Source organism: Papio anubis, chromosome 15 (genome assembly GCF_008728515.1).
Source record: "Papio anubis isolate 15944 chromosome 15, Panubis1.0, whole genome shotgun sequence".
In the NCBI taxonomy this organism is placed as follows: domain Eukaryota; kingdom Metazoa; phylum Chordata; class Mammalia; order Primates; family Cercopithecidae; genus Papio; species Papio anubis.
Window position 1 is genome coordinate 81217282 of NC_044990.1, and position 24048 is coordinate 81241329.

General features: G+C 38.3%; 2 protein-coding genes across 7 annotated transcripts in view; both read left to right on the plus strand.

Annotated features, from left to right (window-relative positions):
- Positions 1-10976, plus strand: part of ERCC5 (ERCC excision repair 5, endonuclease) — a 30000-nt gene extending 19024 nt beyond the window's left edge. Inside the window, exons 9-15 of one of the 2 annotated variants that reach the window (XM_017951405.3) lie at positions 699-943; positions 1296-1415; positions 1564-1777; positions 3057-3201; positions 7478-7678; positions 8539-8623; positions 10301-10976. In XM_017951405.3, the coding sequence (XP_017806894.1) occupies positions 699-943; positions 1296-1415; positions 1564-1777; positions 3057-3201; positions 7478-7678; positions 8539-8623; positions 10301-10885 (1595 nt within the window). In that variant the 3' untranslated portion in view covers positions 10886-10976. Of the gene's footprint in view, positions 1-698; positions 944-1295; positions 1416-1563; positions 1778-3056; positions 3202-5349; positions 5834-7477; positions 7679-8538; positions 8624-10300 lie in introns of those variants that run through there. The other variant, XR_002518502.2, reaches the window with a different exon arrangement.
- A 95-nt stretch (positions 10977-11071) lies between these two features.
- LOC101002093 overlaps positions 11072-24048 on the plus strand; it is a 28275-nt gene continuing 15298 nt past the window's right edge. Inside the window, exons 1-2 of one of the 5 annotated variants that reach the window (XM_021929754.2) lie at positions 11072-13960; positions 16277-16356. In XM_021929754.2, the coding sequence (XP_021785446.1) occupies positions 16290-16356 (67 nt within the window). In that variant the 5' untranslated portion in view covers positions 11072-13960; positions 16277-16289. The other 4 variants (XM_021929753.2, XM_021929755.2, XM_009192201.4 and 1 more) reach the window with 4 other exon arrangements.

The window sequence follows — 24048 nt, forward strand, 5'->3', positions numbered from 1 at the left end:
GCTCCCCTTATCCTCAATATATTTACATCTGCTTATTCTCCCTTGATATGTAACCCTCTCCCCCTCCCACTGGCCTCCTCCTTGGCCCTGCTGTCCTCTTTGCTTCAGCTATGTCCTTGGTGCTAGCACCCAGGTCCTGAGACCCCCCCTCTTCTGTTCCGATTGTCTCCTTAAACCCAACTGGACAGGCCTTGCCAGCCCTCTCCACCTGCAGGGAAGGAAGGGAACCAATAAATATATTTTAAGGAGAAGGAAAGACAGTAAGAGAGGGGAGAAGGGAAGTGGAAGAGAAAGAACTATTTCTAAGTCACAGCTTTATTCTGTGCTGTGTGAATAGCATAAAAACATCGAGCAACTTCCTTGATTATTTATATACTTTGATAATTCTCCTTTTTGAATTTTAAAACAATGTCAGTTAACTTAGAACATATTTATATAAAGCGAATATACACATCTTAAGAGAGTTTTCTACTTTCAAAGACAATGCCAGTTTACCTAATTGAAAAGGCTTGAAGGTACAGGCATTTGTGATTACACTTATATAATAATAATGCTACTATTACATGTATTCTGTTATAGTCTTATCTTTCCTTTTTAGGGTGTAGCATTTTTCAGTTTCCTCCAGAAAGCTCTTGATGATTGCAGGATCATTTTAATGTTTTGGTTGTAGATGAAGTGACCTTTTAATTTTGGTACAGGAAGTTTCATTGAAGTGCAAAGTGTGATTAGTGATGAGGAACTTCAAGCAGAATTGCATGAAACGTCCAAACCTCCCTCAGAACAAGGCGAAGAGGAACTGATAGGAACTAGGGAGGAAGAAGCCCCTGCTGAGCCTGAGAGCCTCCTGAGGGACAACCCTGAGAGGGAGGACGTGGATGGTGAGCCACAGGAAGCTGAGAAAGATGCGGAAGATTCACTCCATGAATGGCAAGATATTAATTTGGTAATACTGTAACATTGTGTTTTCACTTCTTGCTGAGGAAGCCGGGTTAAGTAGGTTTTGAGTTTTAAGGAGTTGCTGGATGAGTATTTATTAGCTATTTGCAGTACATCTTGTGGTTGCTGATGGCTTCGTTTTTGTGTAGGTTACTGGCTGGAATAGACTCCGTTTTCCGTGTGGTTTAGTGAGGGATCTCTAAAGATATTACAGAGTCTTGGTTAGCAATCCAGTGGAGTACTTCCTAAGGAGAAAGAGCTTATTGGTAATTTCAGTCAGACTAAATGCAGGCTTTCTGTAACAAATGAACTCATTTGGATTATTAATGTAAATCTGTAAATGAAAACACATTTTATAGGAGGAGTTGGAAACTCTGGAGAGCAACCTCTTAGCACAACAGAATTCACTGAAAGCTGAAAAACAGCAGCAAGAACGGATCGCTGCTACTGTCACCGGACAGATGTTCCTGGAAAGCCAGGTGGGTGCAGGCAGCTTGGGCTTCCTTTACCACCTTCCTCAGACCCCGGGGGAATGCATTGCATGAAGAGGGTATGCACTGCGCCTCCTGGTGCTCAGGGCCTGGCGATGCCCTTCCCTGGGGTCACTGTGTACCCCTCGCTCTGCAGGAACTCCTGCGCCTGTTCGGCATTCCCTACATCCAGGCTCCCATGGAAGCAGAGGCGCAGTGCGCCATCCTGGACCTGACCGATCAGACTTCCGGAACCATCACTGATGACAGTGATATCTGGCTGTTTGGAGCACGGCATGTCTATAAAAACTTTTTTAATAAAAACAAGTTTGTTGAATATTATCAATATGTGGACTTTCACAATCAATTAGGTAAGACTTCAGAGTCTTTTTGATTACTTTCTGACACTTACCTTCAGAATTTGTCCTAGGAATTTTTTTCTTTCCAAGGAACTAGTTTGATGCATTGATGGAAATTGTAGGTCTGTGCAAATTTTCATATAAGTGATCTTTGGCTTATATAGAGGAATAGGATTTTAAACATTTGAATCAAGGAATTCAAGTCCTAGTATATTTAGGTAGTTAATCATCTGACTTAGTTAAACTTTGACTAGTTATCCGAGATCTCCAGAGTGAACCAAAGATGGTGGAGAGGGGAAGCAGCGGCAGTCACTCCTGCACCTGGGCCTGTATTCGGGTTTCTGGCATTGATCGTCTTCTGTTCATCCAGCAAAATATATGTTTGGTGACTCCTATATGCCAGTTGTTCTTAACAAGGGGGAAAGAGCAGAGAGTAAAATAGTAGGAGAAACAGATGATAAGCAGATACATAAATCATAATTTGACAGTTGGTGGTATATGCTGTATAGAAAAATATAGCAGTAAAGGAGAGGACAGAGTGAACTTCAGGCATTGAGAGTGCAGGTGCTGTTTCAGAGAGAGTTATTGTGAAAGGATTTACTCACGAAACTTCAGGGCAGGGACCTGCAGGAAATAGGAAGCAAGCACTGTAGATAGATACCTTGGGACTAGTGAGTGAAAGGGGCTGAGGCAGAAGCTTGTGGGCTGTGTTCTAGGGAAGCAAAGAAGCCAGTATGAGAGGAAGAGGGAGGAAATGGCAAGGGTTAATGTTAGAGAATAGGAAGACGCTGAAACCCACCAGGGTCTGGTGTGCTAGGGTGTGCAGGCAGATTGAATGTGGGGCGGGAGAAGAATGAAGCTGAGGAGGATTCCAGATACTGAGTGGCTGGTGGAGTGGACCTGCCTTAAGTAAGACAAGGAAGGAGCACAGTGGAGGAGGAGAAACGAAGCGTTCAGGTTTGCATATGATAAATTGGAGCTGCTCATTGGATACCCAGTGGAGATGTTGAATTGATAGTTGAATATATGTGACTCTGGTTCATAGAGACCCAGGCTAGACAGCTAACTTTGGGGGTCAGCATATAGAGGGTATTTAAAGCTATGAGAATGGATAAAACTTTAAAAATATTAACAGAATGCCATTGAATAAAATAATTTATTTTCAAATAAGATATTTTTGGTTGTTGGATATAGATATACACACATATATGATTTATATAATAAAATGTTTATAAATATTATATAAGAAATCTTGATAAAGTAAAAATTAAAATATATTGTTACTCTTTAGGATTGGACCGGAATAAGTTAATAAATTTGGCCTATTTGCTTGGAAGTGATTATACCGAAGGAATACCAACTGTGGGTTGTGTAACCGCCATGGAAATTCTCAATGAATTCCCTGGGCATGGCCTGGAACCTCTCCTAAAATTCTCGTAAGGTCTTTTATTTCTTTAATTCAGATAATTGTGTAAATACCCAAATAAGCAAATAGAACTATTATTTACAGCATGAACTGTCACAAATCATTGTTCACTGAGAAAGCAGCAGGAAGTATCGGTTGTTTTCTGTTTTGTAGAGATGATGAAATCAGAGTCAGTTCTTAGCGGTGCTGGGCTTATCCTAGTTCAAGGGTACAAAACCAGTCCTGTGGATTTCACATGTAGAAGTTGCCTTTTCACTCACTGACATATTTACAGAGCAGCTATGATGTGTCAGACCCCGTGCTGGCCCTGGGGAAAGGAGAGACGAGTAAGGCAGAGGCCTTACCCTCAAGGACTCCCATATTCTTGGAGGTAATGGAGAAGCAAAGGAAATTGTACTTGTCGGTGTGTCTGATGTCCTGAGAGAGGTCAGCCAGGGAGGGACTTGGAAATACAATGCCAGGAGTGTTACATCCAGCACTCCTGTCCTGTTTCTCACCGTGTGAACCCTGTGGCGTGTTCAGTGGTGAAGTCTTGCTCCATCCAGAACCCAGAGTCGTGCTATACTCGGGGAACATTTTTCATTTTGAAGATTCTGAGATGGCAGGAGTTATGAGTATGTCTGGGAAAGTAGTTTTTTCTTTGTCCTTGATGGCATCTTTAAAAAAAAATTGAAATATAGTCACATACCACAAAGTTCACCGATTTTCAGTGTACAGTTCATTGGTTTTTAGTATATTCACAAGATTGTGGTGGCATCTTTTAACCATCACTATGTCGTGAGATGCTGTTTGGCGGTGGCTGATTTAATGATCCTGGAGTGTTCTCTCCAGTTACATATCCTGTGTTTGAAAGATGTTGGGATGCTCTGGTCTGAAGAGTCAGTGATTGGAATCACTGAAATGAACTGTGAAACTATTGTAGTGATTGCAGTCTTCCAGTCATAGCACACTTACCAATGTGTTGTATTTTATACTGTCTTGATTTATCTTTTTCTGATTTTCTTATTGTTGAGGAAATTTATATACTGGGAATGAGTTATGAGGTAGACATACATCATGGTAGGTAAATAACTTGAAAACCTGCAAATAACTTTATTATACAAATAAAGTAAATGCATCATAGAAAATTATAAATATGTATTAAAAAGATGATTACACTTTACAATTTATGTAATTTTAGACTTCTCTTCACACATATGGAAGCATATACATTGCATATATATGTATACTCATTTGAGTGTGTGTATTATATTTTTTTACCAGAATGGGATGATGCTCTATACTTTTTATTTTACCTGTAACCCATTTGGTGTTAGAACAGGGCCTATTATCAATGATGATACAGATTTATATCATTTTTAATGGCTCCAAGTAGTCTCTTTTTGGGTCTATTAGGACTAATTTAATCAAATGTCTTTTGTTATTTCTATTTTTAAAAAAGTATTAACAGACATTGATTTGAATGTCCTTAATCTTTGGGTTCTTATCTAACGATTATTTGAGGATAAGTGAAAATAGTATCTGACTTTCCCATTTGGTTTCTTGATAACTATTGAGAGTGAATTTTTTAATGTTCATAGACGGTTTGCGTTTCTGATTTAGTGAATGACCTGTTTATGCTGTTCCACTTTTCTTTGTGCAGCAGTTTTTGCTCGTTTGTTGCCTGCTGAATCGTTTTCTATTTGAGCAGTTTCTGCCTTTGGTCCTTCTGCTCGTTGATGACAGATAGTAGCAGCCTTCGCCCTGCCTGGCTCAGGACATTTAGGATGAATACAGAGTAAGGAGCAGGAAGGATGGTGGGAAACCAGTAAAATCAGAATGTGGCCTCACTTTCTTTTCTGTTCTCCTCTCCTGAGGGCACCCGGGCTGGTGACTCATTCTTAGAGTGGGGCTGCATTGGGCCTGCTGGTTGAATTCAGCTGTAGTCACATTTGGTTTGGACTACCTGGTGTATTCTTCTCTTGAGCTTTAATTTTCAATTTTTCTACCAACATTTACCTTTGGGGAGATTTTACAAAAAAGTATGGATTCTCTTGTGGGGAAAAAGATCTGAAAATACTGCGCCTAAATTTCTGGATAGCCCCAAAATAGCTGGCATGGCACAACAGCAGTTCCCCTCCCCTACCCCAAGGCCTTGGACTGAGCATGAATCCTTCAGTTTCATTACAGTTGCCGCCACTCTCCCAGCTCAGCTGATTGACAGACACCTTCCTCCTTTCATCTTTATGTGAAGTGCCAGGCCCTCCTGCTTGAAAGGGTAACCATAGCTTTGGCTTGATGAGCTCACAAGTGCGCTGATTCTAACTGGCAGTCATGATTACAGTTTCAAAAACGAAAATCTGCAAGTAAAGTAGAGGAGAATTATCGGTATTCTCTCAGTGCACTCCTGGGAAGAGTGTTGTAAAAGTAATGAAGAAAAATTATTTTTTCCTTTTTGCATTTTGTTGCTGTAATACAAGGAAGACCGCAATTAGTCATTTCCTACACTAGATGGCACTCCTGCATCGGTGAGGCGGGCCCCGGCCCTGACAGCAGGTCTGAGTGGGTTCCTAATGCTGTGCTAGCAAGCTTGTGAAGCGGAGGAGCGTGAGCTGCGGGCGTTTTTTCAGGTTCCATTGAGTACATGGATTGGTGAGGATTATGTTAGTAACTTTGATGGCATTTATTTTTTCCTAATTGTATAAATGTTTCTGGTCAACTGTCACCACATTACAAACTACCTTCAGCCTTAGTGGCTTCACACAGCAGTAGTCGCTGATTTTGCTCGTGCCTCTGAAGCGGGCTCAGGCCTCGTGGGGGTGTCTTGTCTCTGTTCCATGTCGGCTAGGACGGCTCAGCTGGGCTAGGACCCCTTCAGATGGCTCGCAGGGCTGATGAGGTGGTGGTGTCAGCCTCGGGGCCTCTCCACCTGGATGGACACTTTGTGAGCTTGGCTTCCTCACAGCGTGTTGGAGCCAAGAGCAGGAGGTCCAGGGGACAGGAAGTGGCGAGGGCCTCCCCTAGGCCCGGCACTGGTCGGGTCACACTGGTCAGCCACAGCCTGCCTGCTCAAGAGGAGGCCACATGGACCACCTTCGTGATGGCAGGATGCTCCAAGAGTGCGATACTGTCTTTATCCCGCCGATTTAGGCTTACAATGGAAAACAATGAAAAATGAATAAAATATAAAGAAGAAAATGAATGGCTGTGTTCTTGTGTAGAATATTGCCTAGCACACAGCCAAGTAATAGTTGTTACTGTTATTTATTTTAAATATCTGTTTACTTTTCTCATATGTGTTTTTTCCAAAACTGGAATCATACTTTAAAGTTATATCATCTCTGCTTTTATATATATTGATCTGTTTTATATACATATATAAAATATATACAGATATATGTGGTTTTTTTTTTTTTTTTTTTTTTTTGAGACGGAGTCTGGCTCTGTCACCCGGGCTGGAGTGCAGTGGCCGGATCTCAGCTCACTGCAAGCTCCGCCTCTCGGGTTTACGCCATTCTCCTGCCTCAGCCTCCCGAGTAGCTGGGACTACAGGCGCCCGCCGCCTCGCCCGGCTAGTTTTTTGTATTTTTTTAGTAGAGACGGGGTTTCACCGTGTTCGCCAGGATGGTCTCGATCTCCTGACCTCGTGATCCGCCCGTCTCGGCCTCCCAAAGTGCTGGGATTACAGGCTTGAGCCACCGCGCCCGGCCGATATATGTGTTTTTAAAGTTTGACATTTTCTTGGCATATTTGCTTTTTATTAAACATTCACATTTTATTAAATATATATATCTGTTTTTAAAATTTAACATTTTCTTGGCATATTTACATTTTATTAAATATTCTTCGATCCATTATTGTATTTGATTTGAGGTAGATAACACAGATACGTTACTTCCATTTTACTGCTGAGAAAGAAACCCAGAGAAGTTGTAACTTTTGTGGTATAATTATGAGTGTGGGCTCTAGAGGAAGACTGTACCAATTCCAGCTGTGAAATCTCGAGCCAGTTACTTCTTTTTGAGTTCAGTTTCCTCCTCTGTGAGGTGGGGGTAACAATAGGACATGGCTTGTGTCATGATTGGGCATGTGAAATATTTAACACAATGCCAAGCACAGAGGAAGCCTTCCATAAATGTTTGCCATCATTATACATTGTGGCTAATCGTACTGAAATTAATAAAATATTCTATATATCATATAATTTGAGTTAGAACTTGAGTTTACATGTTCTAAGTTTAGTTCTTCATCCATAGTGCATGAACTGTAATGTCTTATTGCTGTGTAAGTAATTGTTTCCTTTACAGAGAATGGTGGCATGAAGCTCAAAAAAATCCAAAGATAAGACCTAATCCTCATGACACCAAAGTGAAAAAAAAATTACGGACATTGCAACTCACCCCTGGCTTTCCTAACCCAGCTGTTGCCGAGGCCTACCTCAAACCCGTGGTGGATGACTCGAAGGGATCCTTTCTGTGGGGGAAACCTGATCTTGACAAAATTAGAGAATATCCTTTACTTCTTAAAAGAGAAGGAAACACCTTGTGAAATATGCGTTTGGTTTAAAACTTACAGAAGAGAAACTTGGATCATTTTTTCTTAATATCCGTTAATCCCATATTCTTAGTATCCAGTTCTCCTTTTCACTCCTTTTTCCCTCTCCTTAGTTGTTGTTTTTTGTTTGTTTGTTTGTTTTAAAGGAACAGTGTATCACTCTGTCACCCAGCCTGGGGTGCAGTGGTGCAGTCATAGCTCACTGCAGCCACCACTTCCTGGGCTCAAAGGATCCTTCTGCCTCAGCCTCCTAAGTAGTGCCAGCCACTGCATCTGGCCCCTCTTTTTAGTTTTAAAGAGGATCTTAGTTTGAATAAGCAGTGATAAGCATTCATAGATACAACTACATACTTAAATATTATTGATTCTGAAAGAAAGAAAGATGACTAATCTTGTCCTTTTTAATACTGGTTTTCCTCTCCGTGTATATTTAAGTAATCATTTGGATAGATGTTTCAAAACTTGCACTAGAATTAATCCAACTACATTTTATTTTTTCTCTCAAAGAAATAGGTAGGATATCTGAAACTTGTTTTTATTCCAGTTAACCTTTTTTCCATAGTCACAAGTCTTTGATGTCCTACAGTGAGAGCTACGTATGTTTTATTTTAGAGAATTGAAAAGAACATAGTGCCAGATGATTATGCCGGAGTAATTTATTTTGTTACTACTTTCTTTTAGCACTCTAATCTTTATAAATAGGAAAATCTTAGGAGATACGGGGAATGGAATCAAAAATGGGTTCTTTGGACCTTTTTATTTATCACTTGTTTAAATATGTTTCAAAATATTTATAAGTCTTAACTGCCTGCATATTTTGTCAGCGGTATTTCGGCTGGAACAGAACAAAGACAGATGAATCTCTGTTTCCTGTATTAAAGCAACTTGATGCCCAGCAGGTAATCACGGTGGACCCTTCTCCTAAGTTCAGGATGAAGAGTAGGCTGTAGTTGACAGCTGTTAAAGACCAGTTAACTCTTTTATTTTAGGACATAAAGCAGACATTTTGAAATTAGGATAATTTAGATGAGAGAAGAGAAGAAAATAGAAAAATAAAAATTAGACTTTGGCTTCATTTCTTATGATCACTCTTAGGGCTGAACTTTTGAGTCCTTTCAGATTCATTTTTTTTCTTTGAAAAAACCAGTCTAATAATTGATTTCACACTAAGGTGTTTCTGAGTAAATGCATTACCCCTTTGGCGTTACTTTCATTTTTTAACGAAAGGAAGTGTTCAATCCAAAGCGATTCTGATCATTTAAGTTTTTATAAGTACTAATATTTTTAAATTCTATAAATTAATCTTGAAAGGTAGAAGTTCAGTCATTATTGTGTATCAGTAGGAGAGGTTTTTATGGGGAAGGAGCCCTTTTGTGTGACCTTCAGTTCCTCTAGGTACCTACTTCTTGCTTTATCTGTGAGTATGTTCCGACTCACGCAAAGCAAGCTTTCGCTCACACTAGAAACAACCCACAAGACGTACATACAAATGAACCACTTAGCAGAAATGATAGTGTAGCTTTTGAGATAATATATTTAAATTAAACCTGTTTTCATTAGGCTTGGATAATTTTGAAAAGCATGAACAAGACTGAGACAACATTTCTACGAGTTTCTCTTTGTTTTTTGGATGACTGTCTACTGGAAACATTATAAACCAACCAAAAAGCAAAGCTATTTGGCTTAGTGTCTGGTGACTTCTTAATTTCAGATAAATTTTGTTATAATATTTATCTCCCTTTTCATTGTAAAACTTAGTGTTTATTATTCCAAAATTAGAAAAAGAAGAAAATGAATTAAAACTACTCATTATTTACCTTCTCTAATACAGATGTTAACATTTAGGTTAACAAATTTTCCTACATTTATTTGTGACCATACTAAGTGTAACTTAATATATCTAATCCTCCCCTAACTTATTAGCATATTTTCTTCTATGTATTGCGTAGTTTTCTTAATTCCAGATGACTAGATTACATATGAAAAGGATTTAAATAATTAGTTCAGTCTACTTGTTGGACCTTTAATTTTCAAGTTTTTATAGAATGCTGAACATTAGGCATATAGCTTTACCCATATGTAGCTATTTGTAAAGAGTACCTTCTTAAAAGTGAACTTGCTGAATAAAAGGCATGAATATTTCTTACAGTTGCTAATATATACTGTGAACTTGCGTCTTAAAGGCATTGTATGATGATAATGTTTTTAAAAGAAAGATATAGTAGGACTTAGAAACAGGCCCCATTAAATTGTGTTCCTCCTGAGGAAGATGAAACATTTAGCTACAGAAAAATATTTAACACTCTTTGAATATCTAGGAAGAGATTTCTCATTTGAGATGTGGACTAAAGACTTAGTTGACAGAGATGGTACAAGTAGTGCTTTAGGTATGATTTAGAAAGTGAAAATTACTATCAGTAATTCATTGGGAGAGAAGTGGGTTTTGGGAGATAATGAATTAATATTCTCTGACATAGTAATCCAATGTGAGTGATCAAGGTTGAGCTTGTTGATTTGGTTCAGAAACTTGACTTACTTGTCTGATTTATTGTTATTATTCTTTTGTTATTTTTTAGACACAGCTCCGAATTGATTCCTTCTTTAGATTAGCACAACAGGAGAAAGAAGATGCTAAACGTATTAAGAGCCAGAGACTAAACAGAGCTGTGACATGTATGCTAAGGAAAGAGAGAGAAGCAGTAGCCAGTGAAATAGAAGCAGTTTCTGTTGCTATGGAGAAAGAATTTGAGATACTTGATGAGGCAAAAGGAAAAACCCAGAAGAGAGGCATAACAAATACATTGGAGGAGTCATCAAGCCTGAAAAGAAAGAGGCTTTCAGATTCTAAAGGAAAGAATACGTGTGGTGGATTTTTGGGGGAGACCTGCCTCTCAGAATCATCTGATGGATCTTCAGGTGAGGATGCTGAAAGTTTAATGAATGTACAAAGGAGAAGAGCGGCGAAAGAGCCAAAAATCAGTGCTTCAGATTCGCAGAACTCAGTGAAGGAAGCTCCTGTGAAGAATGGAGGTGTGACCACCAGCAGCTCTAGTGATGATGACGGAGGGAAAGAGAAGACGGTCCTTGTGACTGCCAGATCTGTGTTTGCGAAGAAAAGAAGGAAACTGAGACGTGCAAGGGGAAGAAAAAGGAAAACCTAATTAAAAAATATGTATCCTGTATAATTAGGTATGACAGCCTTTTGTAATGAATTTGTTGTGAAGGCATAATAAAATTAACTATTTGCATGGGTTTTGTATTTAGTGTGTGGTTCTTAAAAATACAAATGCTAAATTTAACATTTGTTTTTTAATGTTTTACTTTTCTAGTCTTTTTTAGTTGAATATTTCAAGTATCATTGGATATTATCTTGTGTTCACAGACTTTGTCTTTTCATGTTTTCGTTATCTTACGATGTCTGATCCTTCCTGGCCACATGTAAAAAAAAGAAAAAGATTTCTGTTGATCAGCACTCACTCTCAACAGGCATTCCCTCTGACATTCAGACCTAACTGAGAAGAAACATGTGCATGTTCCTTATTCCACAATAGTGGCAGTTTTACACAACTGTTTAGCTCTGCTGCCCATGGCTTTGCATTTTCCCTCAGGTTCCACTTAAAAGCGTAGCAGGAGGGAACCTCACTGCTGGAACATATTTGAATATGTTTGCTGTGGTTTTAGCAAATAATTAGGAAACCTAAATGGGGTCCATCATTCCACCTGTGAGCATTAAGTGTGTGGGAACCTCTGTACCATTATGTTTGGGTTTTAAACGAGACTTCACTTGTCAGAAGCTGACTTCTGTGTAAATGGATTTGGAGGCTCGGGGCTGGAGTTGAACTGGTGTAGGTGGGTCAGCTTTAGGAGTGGCCTGCAGAGGTTGATTGTTGTTGACACAGTGTTCGTTCAGAGTGGACAGACAAGGTTATTTTAAGACTGCTCCTGCGGAGACCTCTCCCAAGAACAACTCCCAAGCTCCCAGTTGCTTCGAGTTAGGAACGATTGGAGGAGAGTGCTACCAATTACTTAAGCGTGGGTCGTCTGCCTTCAGACTTGCCTTCCCAGGTCTGTCTTTTTGGCATCTTTAGTATTTCCATCTTTCCTGACTTTTCCCTTCAGCCTTCAAATTGAAAATCTTCACCAATAAAAACAAAATCCAAATAGATAACCTCCAGCAGTCTTTGAACGACTCCTAGATGTGTTGTTTTTTAGGCTCTCATTTATGTTGACGTGTCAGCCAAACTTCTCCAGTCCTTGAACTACAGCAGCTGCTTTTCTTTGCACATTATTTCTTCCTAATTTCAAATATGTCGTGTGTATCCATCGTTCTTCTCTAGCAGCTTCCTTCTAAAGTCAACAGTGATTTCCACAGAAATAAACTCAAATGGTTTCTTCATGCTTCTTTTCTCTGGAGGAACTTGGAGCAGAACATTTTTGGAGGCAAGGGGAGGAAAGAAAAACTTTTTCAGGTTTTTCTCATTTCTCAGAATGACTCGTCACTGGGAGTTTTCTGCGTATATGTTTGTAGGTAGGATAACAGTCTTGCTGTTAAACAAATTTAATTTGATGCCTTTAGTAGATATTTACCTTTGTTTTTCACTGCATTAGCTGGGGGAAAGGATAAGCCACTGTAACAAAAGATGCTTATATACAATGGTCCAAATAAGCTAGAACATTACTTCTCTCTTACTCAACAGTCTGACCAGTCTGAGCTGATGAAGCAGTTGTGCACCACGAGGTCATTCAGTCTTGTGTTCAGCCAAGCCCTAGGGTGCTATCTTGCCTGAGGGGTCTATTCTGGGTGACTACTTCATCTGCATTGCCTCCTGCCAGACGGGGAAAGAACAAAAGTCCAGGACAAGCAGAATGTCCTGTGAAGGGTGACTAGAAACATCACTATTCTCTCATTTCGTCGACTTGGACTGAGCATACGGCCACAGCTAGATATGCTCAGAAATGGAATTTCTACCCCATCTATGTGCCTAGGAAGAAGGGGAAATGGATGTTTAGGACCATGATAAACCTGTTCTGTAACACTATTTATATAACAGTTTAATATTATATCTTCTTTTTCTCTTAACCCTGTGACCAAGACATAATGCTTTTACAAGGGGAGAAACACGTTTAGAGACATTAACCAGTTTTGCCAAATTCACCCATGTAGTAGGTAAAACTTCTCACCTGAACCAAAATCTCCTAACTCAAAATTCCAGGGTGCTATTTTACCTATATGAAAGAGGTTGCCCATTTAAAATTATCAGCAGCTGGACAAATTTTTTTATTATTCACATCACGTTGGTGTACCTAGAGCTGATTTAGGTACATAATAAATATGCTTATATTTATATATATGTATAAAGCTTATTTAGCTTATTTCGATTATCTTCCAGCTCATTAATATTTTATTTAGCTTTATACTTGCTGTTAAACCCATATATTGAGTATTTTATTTCATTGATTGCTATTTTTCAGCTCTATTTGACTTTTTTTTTTTTTTTCAATTTGACTCATTGTTGTAGATTCCGGTTCTCTGGTGTGCTTCTCCTTGTCATCTGTTTTTGAGCATCTTAATCACAGTTATTTGAAGTCTGTCTAATAACTCCAATATCCAAGTCACCCATGAGTTTATTTCTGTTGTCTGTTTCTTGGTATGCTTGGGTAAGTTTTGACTGAATGTTGGACAGTCTATGTGAAAAATGATAGGTACTCTGTATCTTCCTCTAGAGAAGATTCCAGAGTGTATTTTGACAGGCAGCAGAGGGGAAGATCACCTCAATGCAGCCAGCCAGGACCGAGTAGATTCAAGGCTGGTTTGCAGTTTTTTTTCTGTAAGACTCCAGCTTCTAGTTTCCCCCGCATTCCAGGAAAGTCGCTTTCCAGGAGTGCCCTGATGTTTCCTCTTTTGCGCTTGGATCTGCTTTTGCCACTGAATGCTTCAAAAATTCACCTCTTGCCCTAAACAGCTTAATCAGTCAATTCTTCGAGTGAATGATCGGCGGTAAGTGTCAGGCTTCTCTGTCCCTTTTTTCTGGGATCGTGGGCCCACAGTTCTGGCTGTCTTGTCAGCCACACACACTTTCCTTTTGTCTCCACAGTTCTATGAGATTGTCTGATGCTCCGCTGTTATCCTTACATGCGGTCCTCTCTTTGGCTTCCTCGAGAAACAGCAATGCCTGGAATTCTTGGCGGCTTTGACAGCTCTCTGGTACTTTATAACAGAGGCATGTTTGTGTGGGGTGTGTATGTGTTTAAAAATCTGCTTTTCTCATTCCTAATAGAAGCTGAGGTTTGCTCTAAGCTGCTTATAGCTGGAGGCAGAAGTCTCTATGTACTAGTTAAACAGTGCAGTATAACTGAAGTGATCATTGTCATCATGTTGGTTAAGATGCTTGATTTAGGGACTCTGCCTCTTATGAGATTTAACAGTGAGGATTGCATGATCTTTCCAAAAAGTCCTTAAAAAAGACAATGGTTTTTGCTCATCATTTATTCTTGTTTTTAAAAAAGCCCAAAAGAGAGAGTGTCCTCTGCCCCAAATTAACTGCCTATGAATAGTAGTTTGCATTGTTGAGAATTTTGAACTTTCCAGAATGTTTTTACCTATAATATTCACCCCATAAATATATGTTGTATGACTTTTGTATCAATTTTAAAAGATATTTATATTTTTTTGAGACAGGGTCTTGCTCTGCTACCCAGGCAGGAGTTTGGTGGTGTGACCACGGCTCACTGCAGCCTCCATTTCCTGGGCTGAGTGATCCTCCTGCCTTAGCCTCCCAAAGGCTAAGGCACCCTTCTGATATATCCTTGTTTTATAGATGATGAAACCAAGAAACATACTAAGTAAATGGCTTAAAATCACAATCTAATTATAGGCAGGAATAACTAAAATCAGACTTCCCAACTCCTAGCCCTTTCCAATACATTAAAGTGACCTTGATTCATCTGTGTATACATCATGGACCTGTAGTCACGCTCCTAAGTTTAACTTTCCAATATTGCTTGTATCGTTAACTCTGTAACTTTCTATCAAGGATCTTTCCAGTGGCATAGGAAATGTGTATGTCCTCTGAGAGGCACACCTACATGCACTTGGGCAGGTGCACAGGTGGATCTATATTCTCAGCCTGCCCATTCAGTCTGAACAAAAAGGAATCATGATAGTTTGATTCCTGGGTGCAGAGCAATGCTACACACATTCCGGTATGGTTGTTGGAGTCTAAGAACAGTGTTCCCATGCAGATAGGTGACATGAAAAATATGTGGCCTTCATTTCCTAGAATGTTATAGCCATGGAGTCTTAGAATAACTCTTGGCATCCCAATTAAAAGGTGGATCACTTCCTCCAAATAGTCTTCGCTCACTTCCGGGAGTGGGTTGTATTCACCTTTAGCTCTGTTCATGAGACACTCACACGGGATATTCCTAGCCTTCTGCCCCCTTAGTTATGGGCATTCCAGCCTCACTGCTGTATAACCAGAGGCATGGGAGCTGCAGCTGTCAGAATCCTAATCCCTTCTGCCTGGACTCGTTACCAGTGTGTACAGTAGTAAACTGTGTGCTGTGATGCTAGCCTTTCAGTCACTACCAGAGGTCTCAGCAGCAAAAACAAAACTTGTGGATAATACGTTTTAACCTTCTAGAAACTCAGCTAACTCCTTTAGGTATGTCCAGGCTTTCCATTTAAATATTAGCTTTAAGGCAGACACGTACAATGAAGACGTCTTTCTTTAATGGGAGAGATCTAAATTGGGAGCAAAACATGTGACCACTTTTGCTATCGTTTTAGCTGTGTAGCCTCAATGACATAATTTAACCTTGGCTTTCCTGATTTGCAAACTGTAGGGGAAATAATGTCTTCTAACTTGCTGAAGTATGCTGTAAAAGAAAATGTGGTGGCTGTAAAAAGTACTTTGGGATTCTTGGAAGAAAGGAGTGCTATATTAATTCACGGTACTGCAATAGTTATTTTACCCCAGATTGAGAAGTAAAATATCAAATTGTTGTTTTCCAAAGTTTGAATAACTGTTAAATTTATTCAGATAATCTGCTCTATTCGAGAGGCGTAAATAGTTTCTTCAGTTTTAAATATATCGGCTGTGATAGTATGGACTCCTTAAGGTAGACGCTGCTCAAAAGATTATTTGGCAGTGACTGTTTGACATTGCATACGTGCTAATGATGCATTGATGGTAACAAGAGAGCTTTCAATGTTTTAATCACCTCTTAAATTTTAGGATTGCGATCTTACTAATCAATATGAAGATGATGCCTTTCTTTGTTACAACTGAGGTAGTCTGGTGAAGAATATGTTTTCTTTCTGTAGTAGCTTTTTAAAATTTCTGACTCGGAAGCCTTTGTTCTCATTTTAATTTGTTCTAGATGGTGTTTAGATGGTCTTTCTTAAATCACACTTTGTTAATATATGATATTTTAATATAATTTTGTCTGCTGTATTCGAAGTTAAACTTTATTAAGAAAATATAAAAGCACTCCATACACATTTTGAATTAATTATTACCATTTGATATTTTAATGTATTATCTATCTAGTTTTCAAGAAATAATGAAGAAAACATCAATATATCATCAACCATCATTTCATTACTTGTTGGATTCAGAAGCTCAAGAAGGTAAATCATTTTATGTTTATGTAGCTTACCAATTCTAAGAAGACAAATAAGTAATAGAATATAAAGTGTCACCTTTGCAATATTCATTAATGTCTTAAAGGGAGCTGGGACTTTTATCAATGGTGTGTTATGTCTCGGTTTATATTTGCGAGCCCGCAAACATCTTGAATAATGTTTAATGTCTATTACTATAGCATGATCTTGATATGTTAAAGATAATTTTGACAGAATGTATTAGATTTATAGACTTGCTAAGCACGTATAGAGTTTTTGATCTTCAAATAAGGAATACTTTTTTTCTCAAGAGCTGTACACTAAATGTTTGATGTGATTTCTAAGCAAATTTTATTTCAGATAAGAAGCTTGTAAGAAAGATAAAAATAGTTTTATGTGAAAACTATAAGTTTTTACTAGTACTTGGATGAAAGGCGAATTTAGGCTATACAAACATCTATAGCCTGAGTTTATGGTTCCTCTAACTATTAGTTAGAGGCAAATACATAATGTAATTTGACCTCTGGATGTAAGGAGATTAAGTTTGAATTCTACTATCAGTGTGGTTATTTGAAATTGAACCATCATTTTTATATAGTCTTAAATATCAAGCTTGACTTTGCATGAGTTATGTAATATAACTGTCCCTGTTGTCTTGAGATCAAAAGTACAGACATACACTCTTGACAGACTAGAAAAATTACCGTATTTTTGTAGAGCAGTTGTAATACAAATCTAACTATCTTGATTTCTTTTGTTCTCTCCTTATCTGCACACACTGTAGATGTTTTCTGAACACTATAGTCCTGGTTTTTCTGTTTTTGGCCATTCCAGGTGGCTTCTACCTAGGAGAGCACATCTTTAGGCCAAGAGAGCTGGGTGTATGCCCAGTGTTGGCAGCCTACCTTCCTGAAACACAAATAGTTTTCACCAAGTGATTCTTGCAAACCTAACCATTTAAGTTGATCACTTAGAGAACCGAGAAATTTAGATGATTTGAATGAAGATGCAATTTCTATGTGGTTTATGAATAAAATTACAGCATTATCATTACCATTAGTAACAATTCTTGGTTTCAACTGTGTAGAAGATAATTTGGCAGATTACAAAGGAAATGGAAGAAGTTCAAGGTAAGGTTGAGACGGAACTAGCATTACAATGTTTTACAACACAAACAAACACACTCTGTAATTATATAGCCAATTAAAGCTTTAAAAATATGTTCACACACACAGAGCTAAGGGGATTAAGGATGTGTCCTTGGAGCAGATCAGGTGGCATTTGGTTGGAAAGGCATCACCAAGTAGAGGAACACTCAGTTCTGAAGTACTGAAGGATACAGACTTTTCCTGCCCTAACTCTTTTATACTTAGAATCCTGTGCTTGGAAAGGATGGAGCAAACCCATAGCTCAGTGCTCGTATTTCAACACTGGCATGAAGATCCAAGAATTATAGGATGTCACTTATTTATACACAGATTAAAATTAGGGCTATGGTGGGTGCTGATAATTCTTCTATATGTGTTTCTAAGGCTATATTATAATCTAAAGTGTCTAAAACCTTACCCACATTAACTATTCTAAATATCCTATGTTGCCTGCCTCATGCCAACAGCCTCTCTCCAGCTGTTAGTATATGTAGCAATCTGTTATAGAACAGTAGGGTCACCCGAGGACCTGCAGCCTTGGGGCAGATTCATCCTTGCCCAAGGCTCAACGATTCTGGCTCACAATGACCCTCAAGTCTGTCACGTCTTGGCATCCTACTTACTACCTCTTGTCAGTTTAGGGCCTTCAAGACATAGATGCCAAAATGGGGCTAAGCATGTAAGGGATTTACTTGGGGAAATGTTTGTGGAGGATAAGGAGGAAACAGAAGTAGGGAAGGAGGGTCTTCAGATCCAGTGCCCGTGAGAGGTGAGAGAGAAGACAGATTGGGTGAAGAGTCTCCAATTGCAACACAATTCTGAGACAGTCTCAGGTGGGCTGATGAAAATCCCTGAGCAGCAGTTGCCCACTAGTGGGGTGTCCTATATGGAACAGGAACCAGCTGGCTTGAGTAGGCAGCCCCAGGAGGAGCATGCTCTCCCAGGAGCCACAACTGCAGCAGTGGGCAGTGTTGGGCAACTCTGCTCCTTGTGGCAGGTTCTCTTAATCTCAGTGGCACACCCAGAGTAGTATGTATTTAAAGTAATTTTCCTTTGTAGGTTTGCCCCTCCACCTATATTTTCAATGGCAACATCACTCCCCAGGCTACCCAGAAACCTGGAATCATCCTGATCTTCTCCTTTTCCTTCACACCCTTCATCATTACATCTCATTGAGTTTACATTCCTGATATGTTTCCCTACCCCTTGTTCCATTTCCACCATCACTTGCCTTGATTCAGGTCTTCATTATCTCTGCTCCTGACTGCTGTTAACCGCCTTGTAATTGTCTGTCTTGCTCCGGGCCAACTCCCTTTCCTTACCCTCTAGTTCTTTTTCCTACTGTAACCTGCACTGCATCATCTTTTAAATCCACATCTTGTCACATTTGTCTTCTGCTTAAAATTCTTCAGTGCCTCGTTGTTTCTTATAGGATGAAATCAAGACTTCTTAGCATGGCATAATGTGTTTTACCTTGTGCTACTATCTTCATTTATCCTAAATTCTGGTTCTCAGGGTTTCCAAAGTTCAGAACTGGTCAGGAGACTTTTTGCCAGTGGGCTTTTGCACATGTCATTTCCTGTGTATGACAGGTCTTCCCTTCTCTTATTTGACAAACTCATAATTAGGAAGTCTCAGATAAGTCTTTCCTGAGCTCTCTGAGAGGTGGAACTTTCTATTTTTGAGTTGCCTACTGAAGCCGCTGTTATAGCACTTTTACTGAACCTGTATTATACAGCACTTGGTCTGCCTTCTAATTCATAGTGCCCAGGTACTTAATAAATGAGTGAATGGATGAATGAATTAGCTATAACATAACCCTATTGGCTGACTTAAATTTGCTCATTGGCAATGATCTTGTATTTCTGATCATCACTCAGTTGACTCCCTTCAGGACTTAATATAATGTGCTGCTCAAGGTATCACATTAAAATTTTTCAGGAGCATCTTCATAAATCTTTGCAGAATTGGATTAATGGGTAATATTGCTTTTATAAAAAGTATTGCATTAATATATATGGAAATTTATGCAATTGTATCACTGTTTTAAGAAACCTATCAAACTACAGTCTGAGGCAATATATTTAATATACTAGTTGGAGTACTATAGCACATATAATTACTAATGTGAGAATAATTTATTAACACATTTTAAACATTTTACAAGTAACATGAATAATTAACTTCCAGATAAGACTAATAAATTTCTACATGTTGAATAAAAATAACTCTTGAATATACCAGTCTACTTCAGGTGTCTTCAAAACTCAGATTTGAATGTCAAGTTTGAATGTCAATTGTCCCCCCTAGGGGAGACATACCACCACTTCGAAGGCACACAAGTTCATACTTGACTCCTTGACCCAAGGTTACTGCCTTCATTTAGACACTTGTCATTTTTCATCTAGATTGTTCCAATTCTTCTAATTAGCTTGTAAGGTCACCAGTTCTTCAGCTACTGGTGTCAGATGTAGTTCTTAAATATCAAATCTGATCATGTCAATTCCTGTTCTAATAATCTTTATTGACTCCTCCTCACCTTATAGAACAAAGGTCAATGTTGCACATAAATTTAATCCCAACCTACTTCTTCAGGCTCATTTTCTATAGTTCCCCAGCATACACCTTGCATAATGCTGATTATAATCCTTAAAGACACAATCCCAAATGCCATGATCCTGAATGTTGAAATCTCCTTTGAAATACAAAGAACAAATTCCCTCACATCTAACTGAATTCCCAAACCATAATGATAGATTTGGAATTAGGTGCCATCAAAACTTCTAAAGGTGGATTTCAAGGTGTTACCAATAGTTTCTTTTTCCATTCAGTCCAATACATTTGCCGGAAAATTCAGGTGAGTGGATTGCCTGTGGAATATGGTAACATGGAAAACTTTAGTTTAAAATGCATTATTTGTCTGCATTGGCGTTCCTTGCAGCTGATGAAATTCTAGGAGCTCTTAATGAATTAAAGCTGAATTTTCCTGATGAAGTCAGCAAAGTTACTGACTCTAAAATAACTACGTGCACGGCAGGATAAGAAAGCACACAGTGATGTTGCTGTTTGATCACCAGTATTGTTTCAGCCTAATATGTGGTCTGTATATGAGTGCATGAGCAATGGATTTCCCTGTACCCAAAACAACATAGAAGCATAATACAGAAGATGGGAAATTTAATAGGAAATGCTCATGTCAGTGTATATTGAATCAAATTAGAGTTTCAAAAAGAGCAGCCTCATGTAGAAAATCAATGTGAATGTATTCTTCAAGAAGAGCCATGACCTAAAAGAAAAGAAACAGTTACTCATCTCCATGCAAGACTTCAGAATAGAGTTAATGATCGTGGAAGTCGGCCAGCTCTTACAGGCTACCTCCTGTAAGTTGGTAGCCCATAATTTATCCCTGTAATACACTTTTTCCTATATTGAATTTTCTTTTTAGTTTCTTTGGGAAGGTTTTGTTTTTCTTTTTCCTTTTTTAAGGTTTTTTTTTTCTCACCATTTTAAATCATCAGCATTATTTTTTACAACTCATTATGCTGTATGTTTCACCTTTACATTTTCAAAACTAGAGGTATAAATTGTATGAGCTTTTAGAGAGTTCTAATTTGTTTTATGCATTTTTTTGCAAATTTGACTCCATGAAAGTGCGTTTTAATAACACTGACTTTGTGTGTAAGCATTGTGTATATATGTAAAAATCTTAAAACTTCCTCAATAAATAAAGGGATGTCCTTTTTCTGCATCTGCATTTGTGAAAGGTAACATTTTTCAAGATCTCAGCTCTTTAGGCAACTGTATATATGGTGGTGACCCATTGTTGGTATTTAATTTTAATTTTTTCAGCCAGGGGGTCTCACTATGTTGCCCAGGCTGGGCTCTAACAATCCTTCCACCTCAGCTTCCTGAGTAGCAGGGACTACGGGTGTGAGCCACCACATCCAGCTCCATTGTAGGTTTGGATCAGTTTCATCAAAAGACTTAGGTTGGTCATCAGGATATTTCAAGTGACCAAACTATATAAGTGATTTCTTTATGAATACAGTTTGTCTGCTTATAACTGTTATACCCATGTAACTGTGGGTAGCACACCTGAGTGCTTATGATTGCAAAATTATGTATGTTATTATTGCCAATTTTATTGTATAAAGTAGCCCACAAAGTGTTCTGTTGTATTTTTATGTTTCTAAACTCTTTTAAAAATATAAATATGTTTTAAAGAACTTTTAAAATTATTTTTATCAGAATTATGTATTTGGGATTTTGATCTTTCAGGATTCAACACTGGGGATTATGGCATCAGAAATTGTGTCTTTTGGGATTCTGGCCCAAACCCCTAGCCTTGTACCCTCGCTCTATAGATCTTCTAACAACTCCTGGGCTTAAATATTTCCTCTTTTATGATACTTCTCCTGATTCAACCAACCACTCATGCTTCCATAGCATTTTAGAAAGACTTGTTGTATAGCATTTATCAAGCTATTGACATTTGTTTCGTTGTCTGTCCCTTCCATGATCCCAGTAGCAAACTTGTAGTACCACTAATTCATGTTGTTTTTCCACTTGCATCCTGAGCAATCTCAATAAAAGATACGTTTTCTTTCTTTTGTAAGGACAAAATGTAGCATTGTATGGTCTACTTGATTAGAGTTACAACCTCTATACATTCTTGAAACTAAGAAGACCAGCAGACAGAGAATATTTGTAGAATCTTCTCAGGAATTGGTTTCAACATAAGGGTCCAAGACCTTGGCATTGCTGAGGTTTTCAGAATTGTACCTTTTAAGTTAAGCCTGTGACTATTTACTAATCTGAAAATATCTTTAACTTCTTTTTTTTAAATCTGTAGGCATTTCTAAGAAGCACATGACATTCATCTTTGAATAGAAGATTCATTTGAATGACAGTTTCTTTCATTTAGTAGAGGGGATTTTACTTTAAATTTTGCTGGCAGGTTTTCATGACAGCCCTCAAATGGAAGCTTGAATTCACTTGTCATAGCTATTAAAGAGTTGTTTTTTTTTTTTTTTGTGGGGGGGATGCATTTCTGTGATCTGGCCCTTCCACTTATTATTGCTATTATTGACCTTAAAACTATAGAAGAGAATAATATAGACAAAGCCTCTATTTTTGATGGCTTGCTGTAATCCAGAATTGAAGTCAATTCATTGTTGAATTTTCCTCTTAAAATCGTCCTCATAATGTAGCAGAATCTTGCTACTTTTCACTTTATACTTGAAACCCCTTTAATTCTCAGGAGAACAAGAGCACCTGGTAGATTTTATTCAGCATCAGCAAAGACTGAATAGCAGGAAAATGATGTTAAGACTTTTTTTATATCAAAAGGATTAAAATACATAAGCCCAAGATAGCAACATAATTGCAGTACTCTGCCTTGACTATGTTTTATTTACAATCTATTTTAATATTTGTGTTTTAATATTCAATTCACCAATCAAATAATGTTCTAAAACTATAGTAGATAGCTTTTATCTGAAGGTACAGTTATCAGAAATTTTCTGCTTTTCATATAAGGAAGCTGATGTACAGAATCTTGGGTAATATTATCTGGTTTTTGTTGTTTGTCCTGGGGGCAAAGTGCTAGATAATGAGGAAAGAATATATGTGGAAAAATTATTCTTCAGAAATGTATATTAAAATTCCGTTGTATGACAATGCTATTAATTTTTGTAGGAATTACTCTTCAAATCTTAAAAACCAGACTATCTACTAATTCACCAATCTTCTCAATATTTGACTCATATTCAACAACTAAATATGCATGCAGTTTAAGGGGCCTGTTCTTTGTAAATTATTTGGAGCATAGATTTTTTCCTTTTTATGACAACAAGGCTGCTGTAGGGATGCCTTTATCATAGGGCAGCTCTTTCCATTAGATTCTAGTTTAGAGATTCTTATTATCAACCTTGAAATGGGTGGTGTTATTGTTAGAGCTTAATATTAAACATGTCTTGATTTACATAAAGAATTACCGTTAAAACTATCAATCACCTCAAGGCCGGGTGCGGTGGCTCACGTCTGTAATTCCAGCATTTTGGGAGGCTGAGGTGGGTGGATCAGTTGAGCTCAGGAGTTGGAGACCAGCCTGGGCAACATGGTAAAACCCCATCTCTACTAAAAAAATACAAAAATTAGCCAGGCGTGGTGGCGTGTGGTTGTTGACCCAGCCACTGAGGAGACTGAGGCACGAGAATCACTTGAACTCAGGAGGTGGAGGTTGCAGTGGGATTGCGCCACTACACTCCAGTCTGGGTGACAGAGCCAGACTCTGTCAAAACAAAACAAAACAAAAAACAAAACAAAACAAAACCCTCAAAAAACAAAACAACAACAAAAAAAGAAAGAAACTATTACCTCAAAATCTTTAAATAGTAGTTCACACTGGAAAACAGCAACCAATGTTTTAACATGGAAATAATTGTGTGTTTATGTGTATATGTTTGCTTTTAAAGTTTTACACTTTTAGACAAATTATTATTTTTTTCCTTGTCGTAAAGAAATTTCATTTTTATCATCGTTCCTCTAA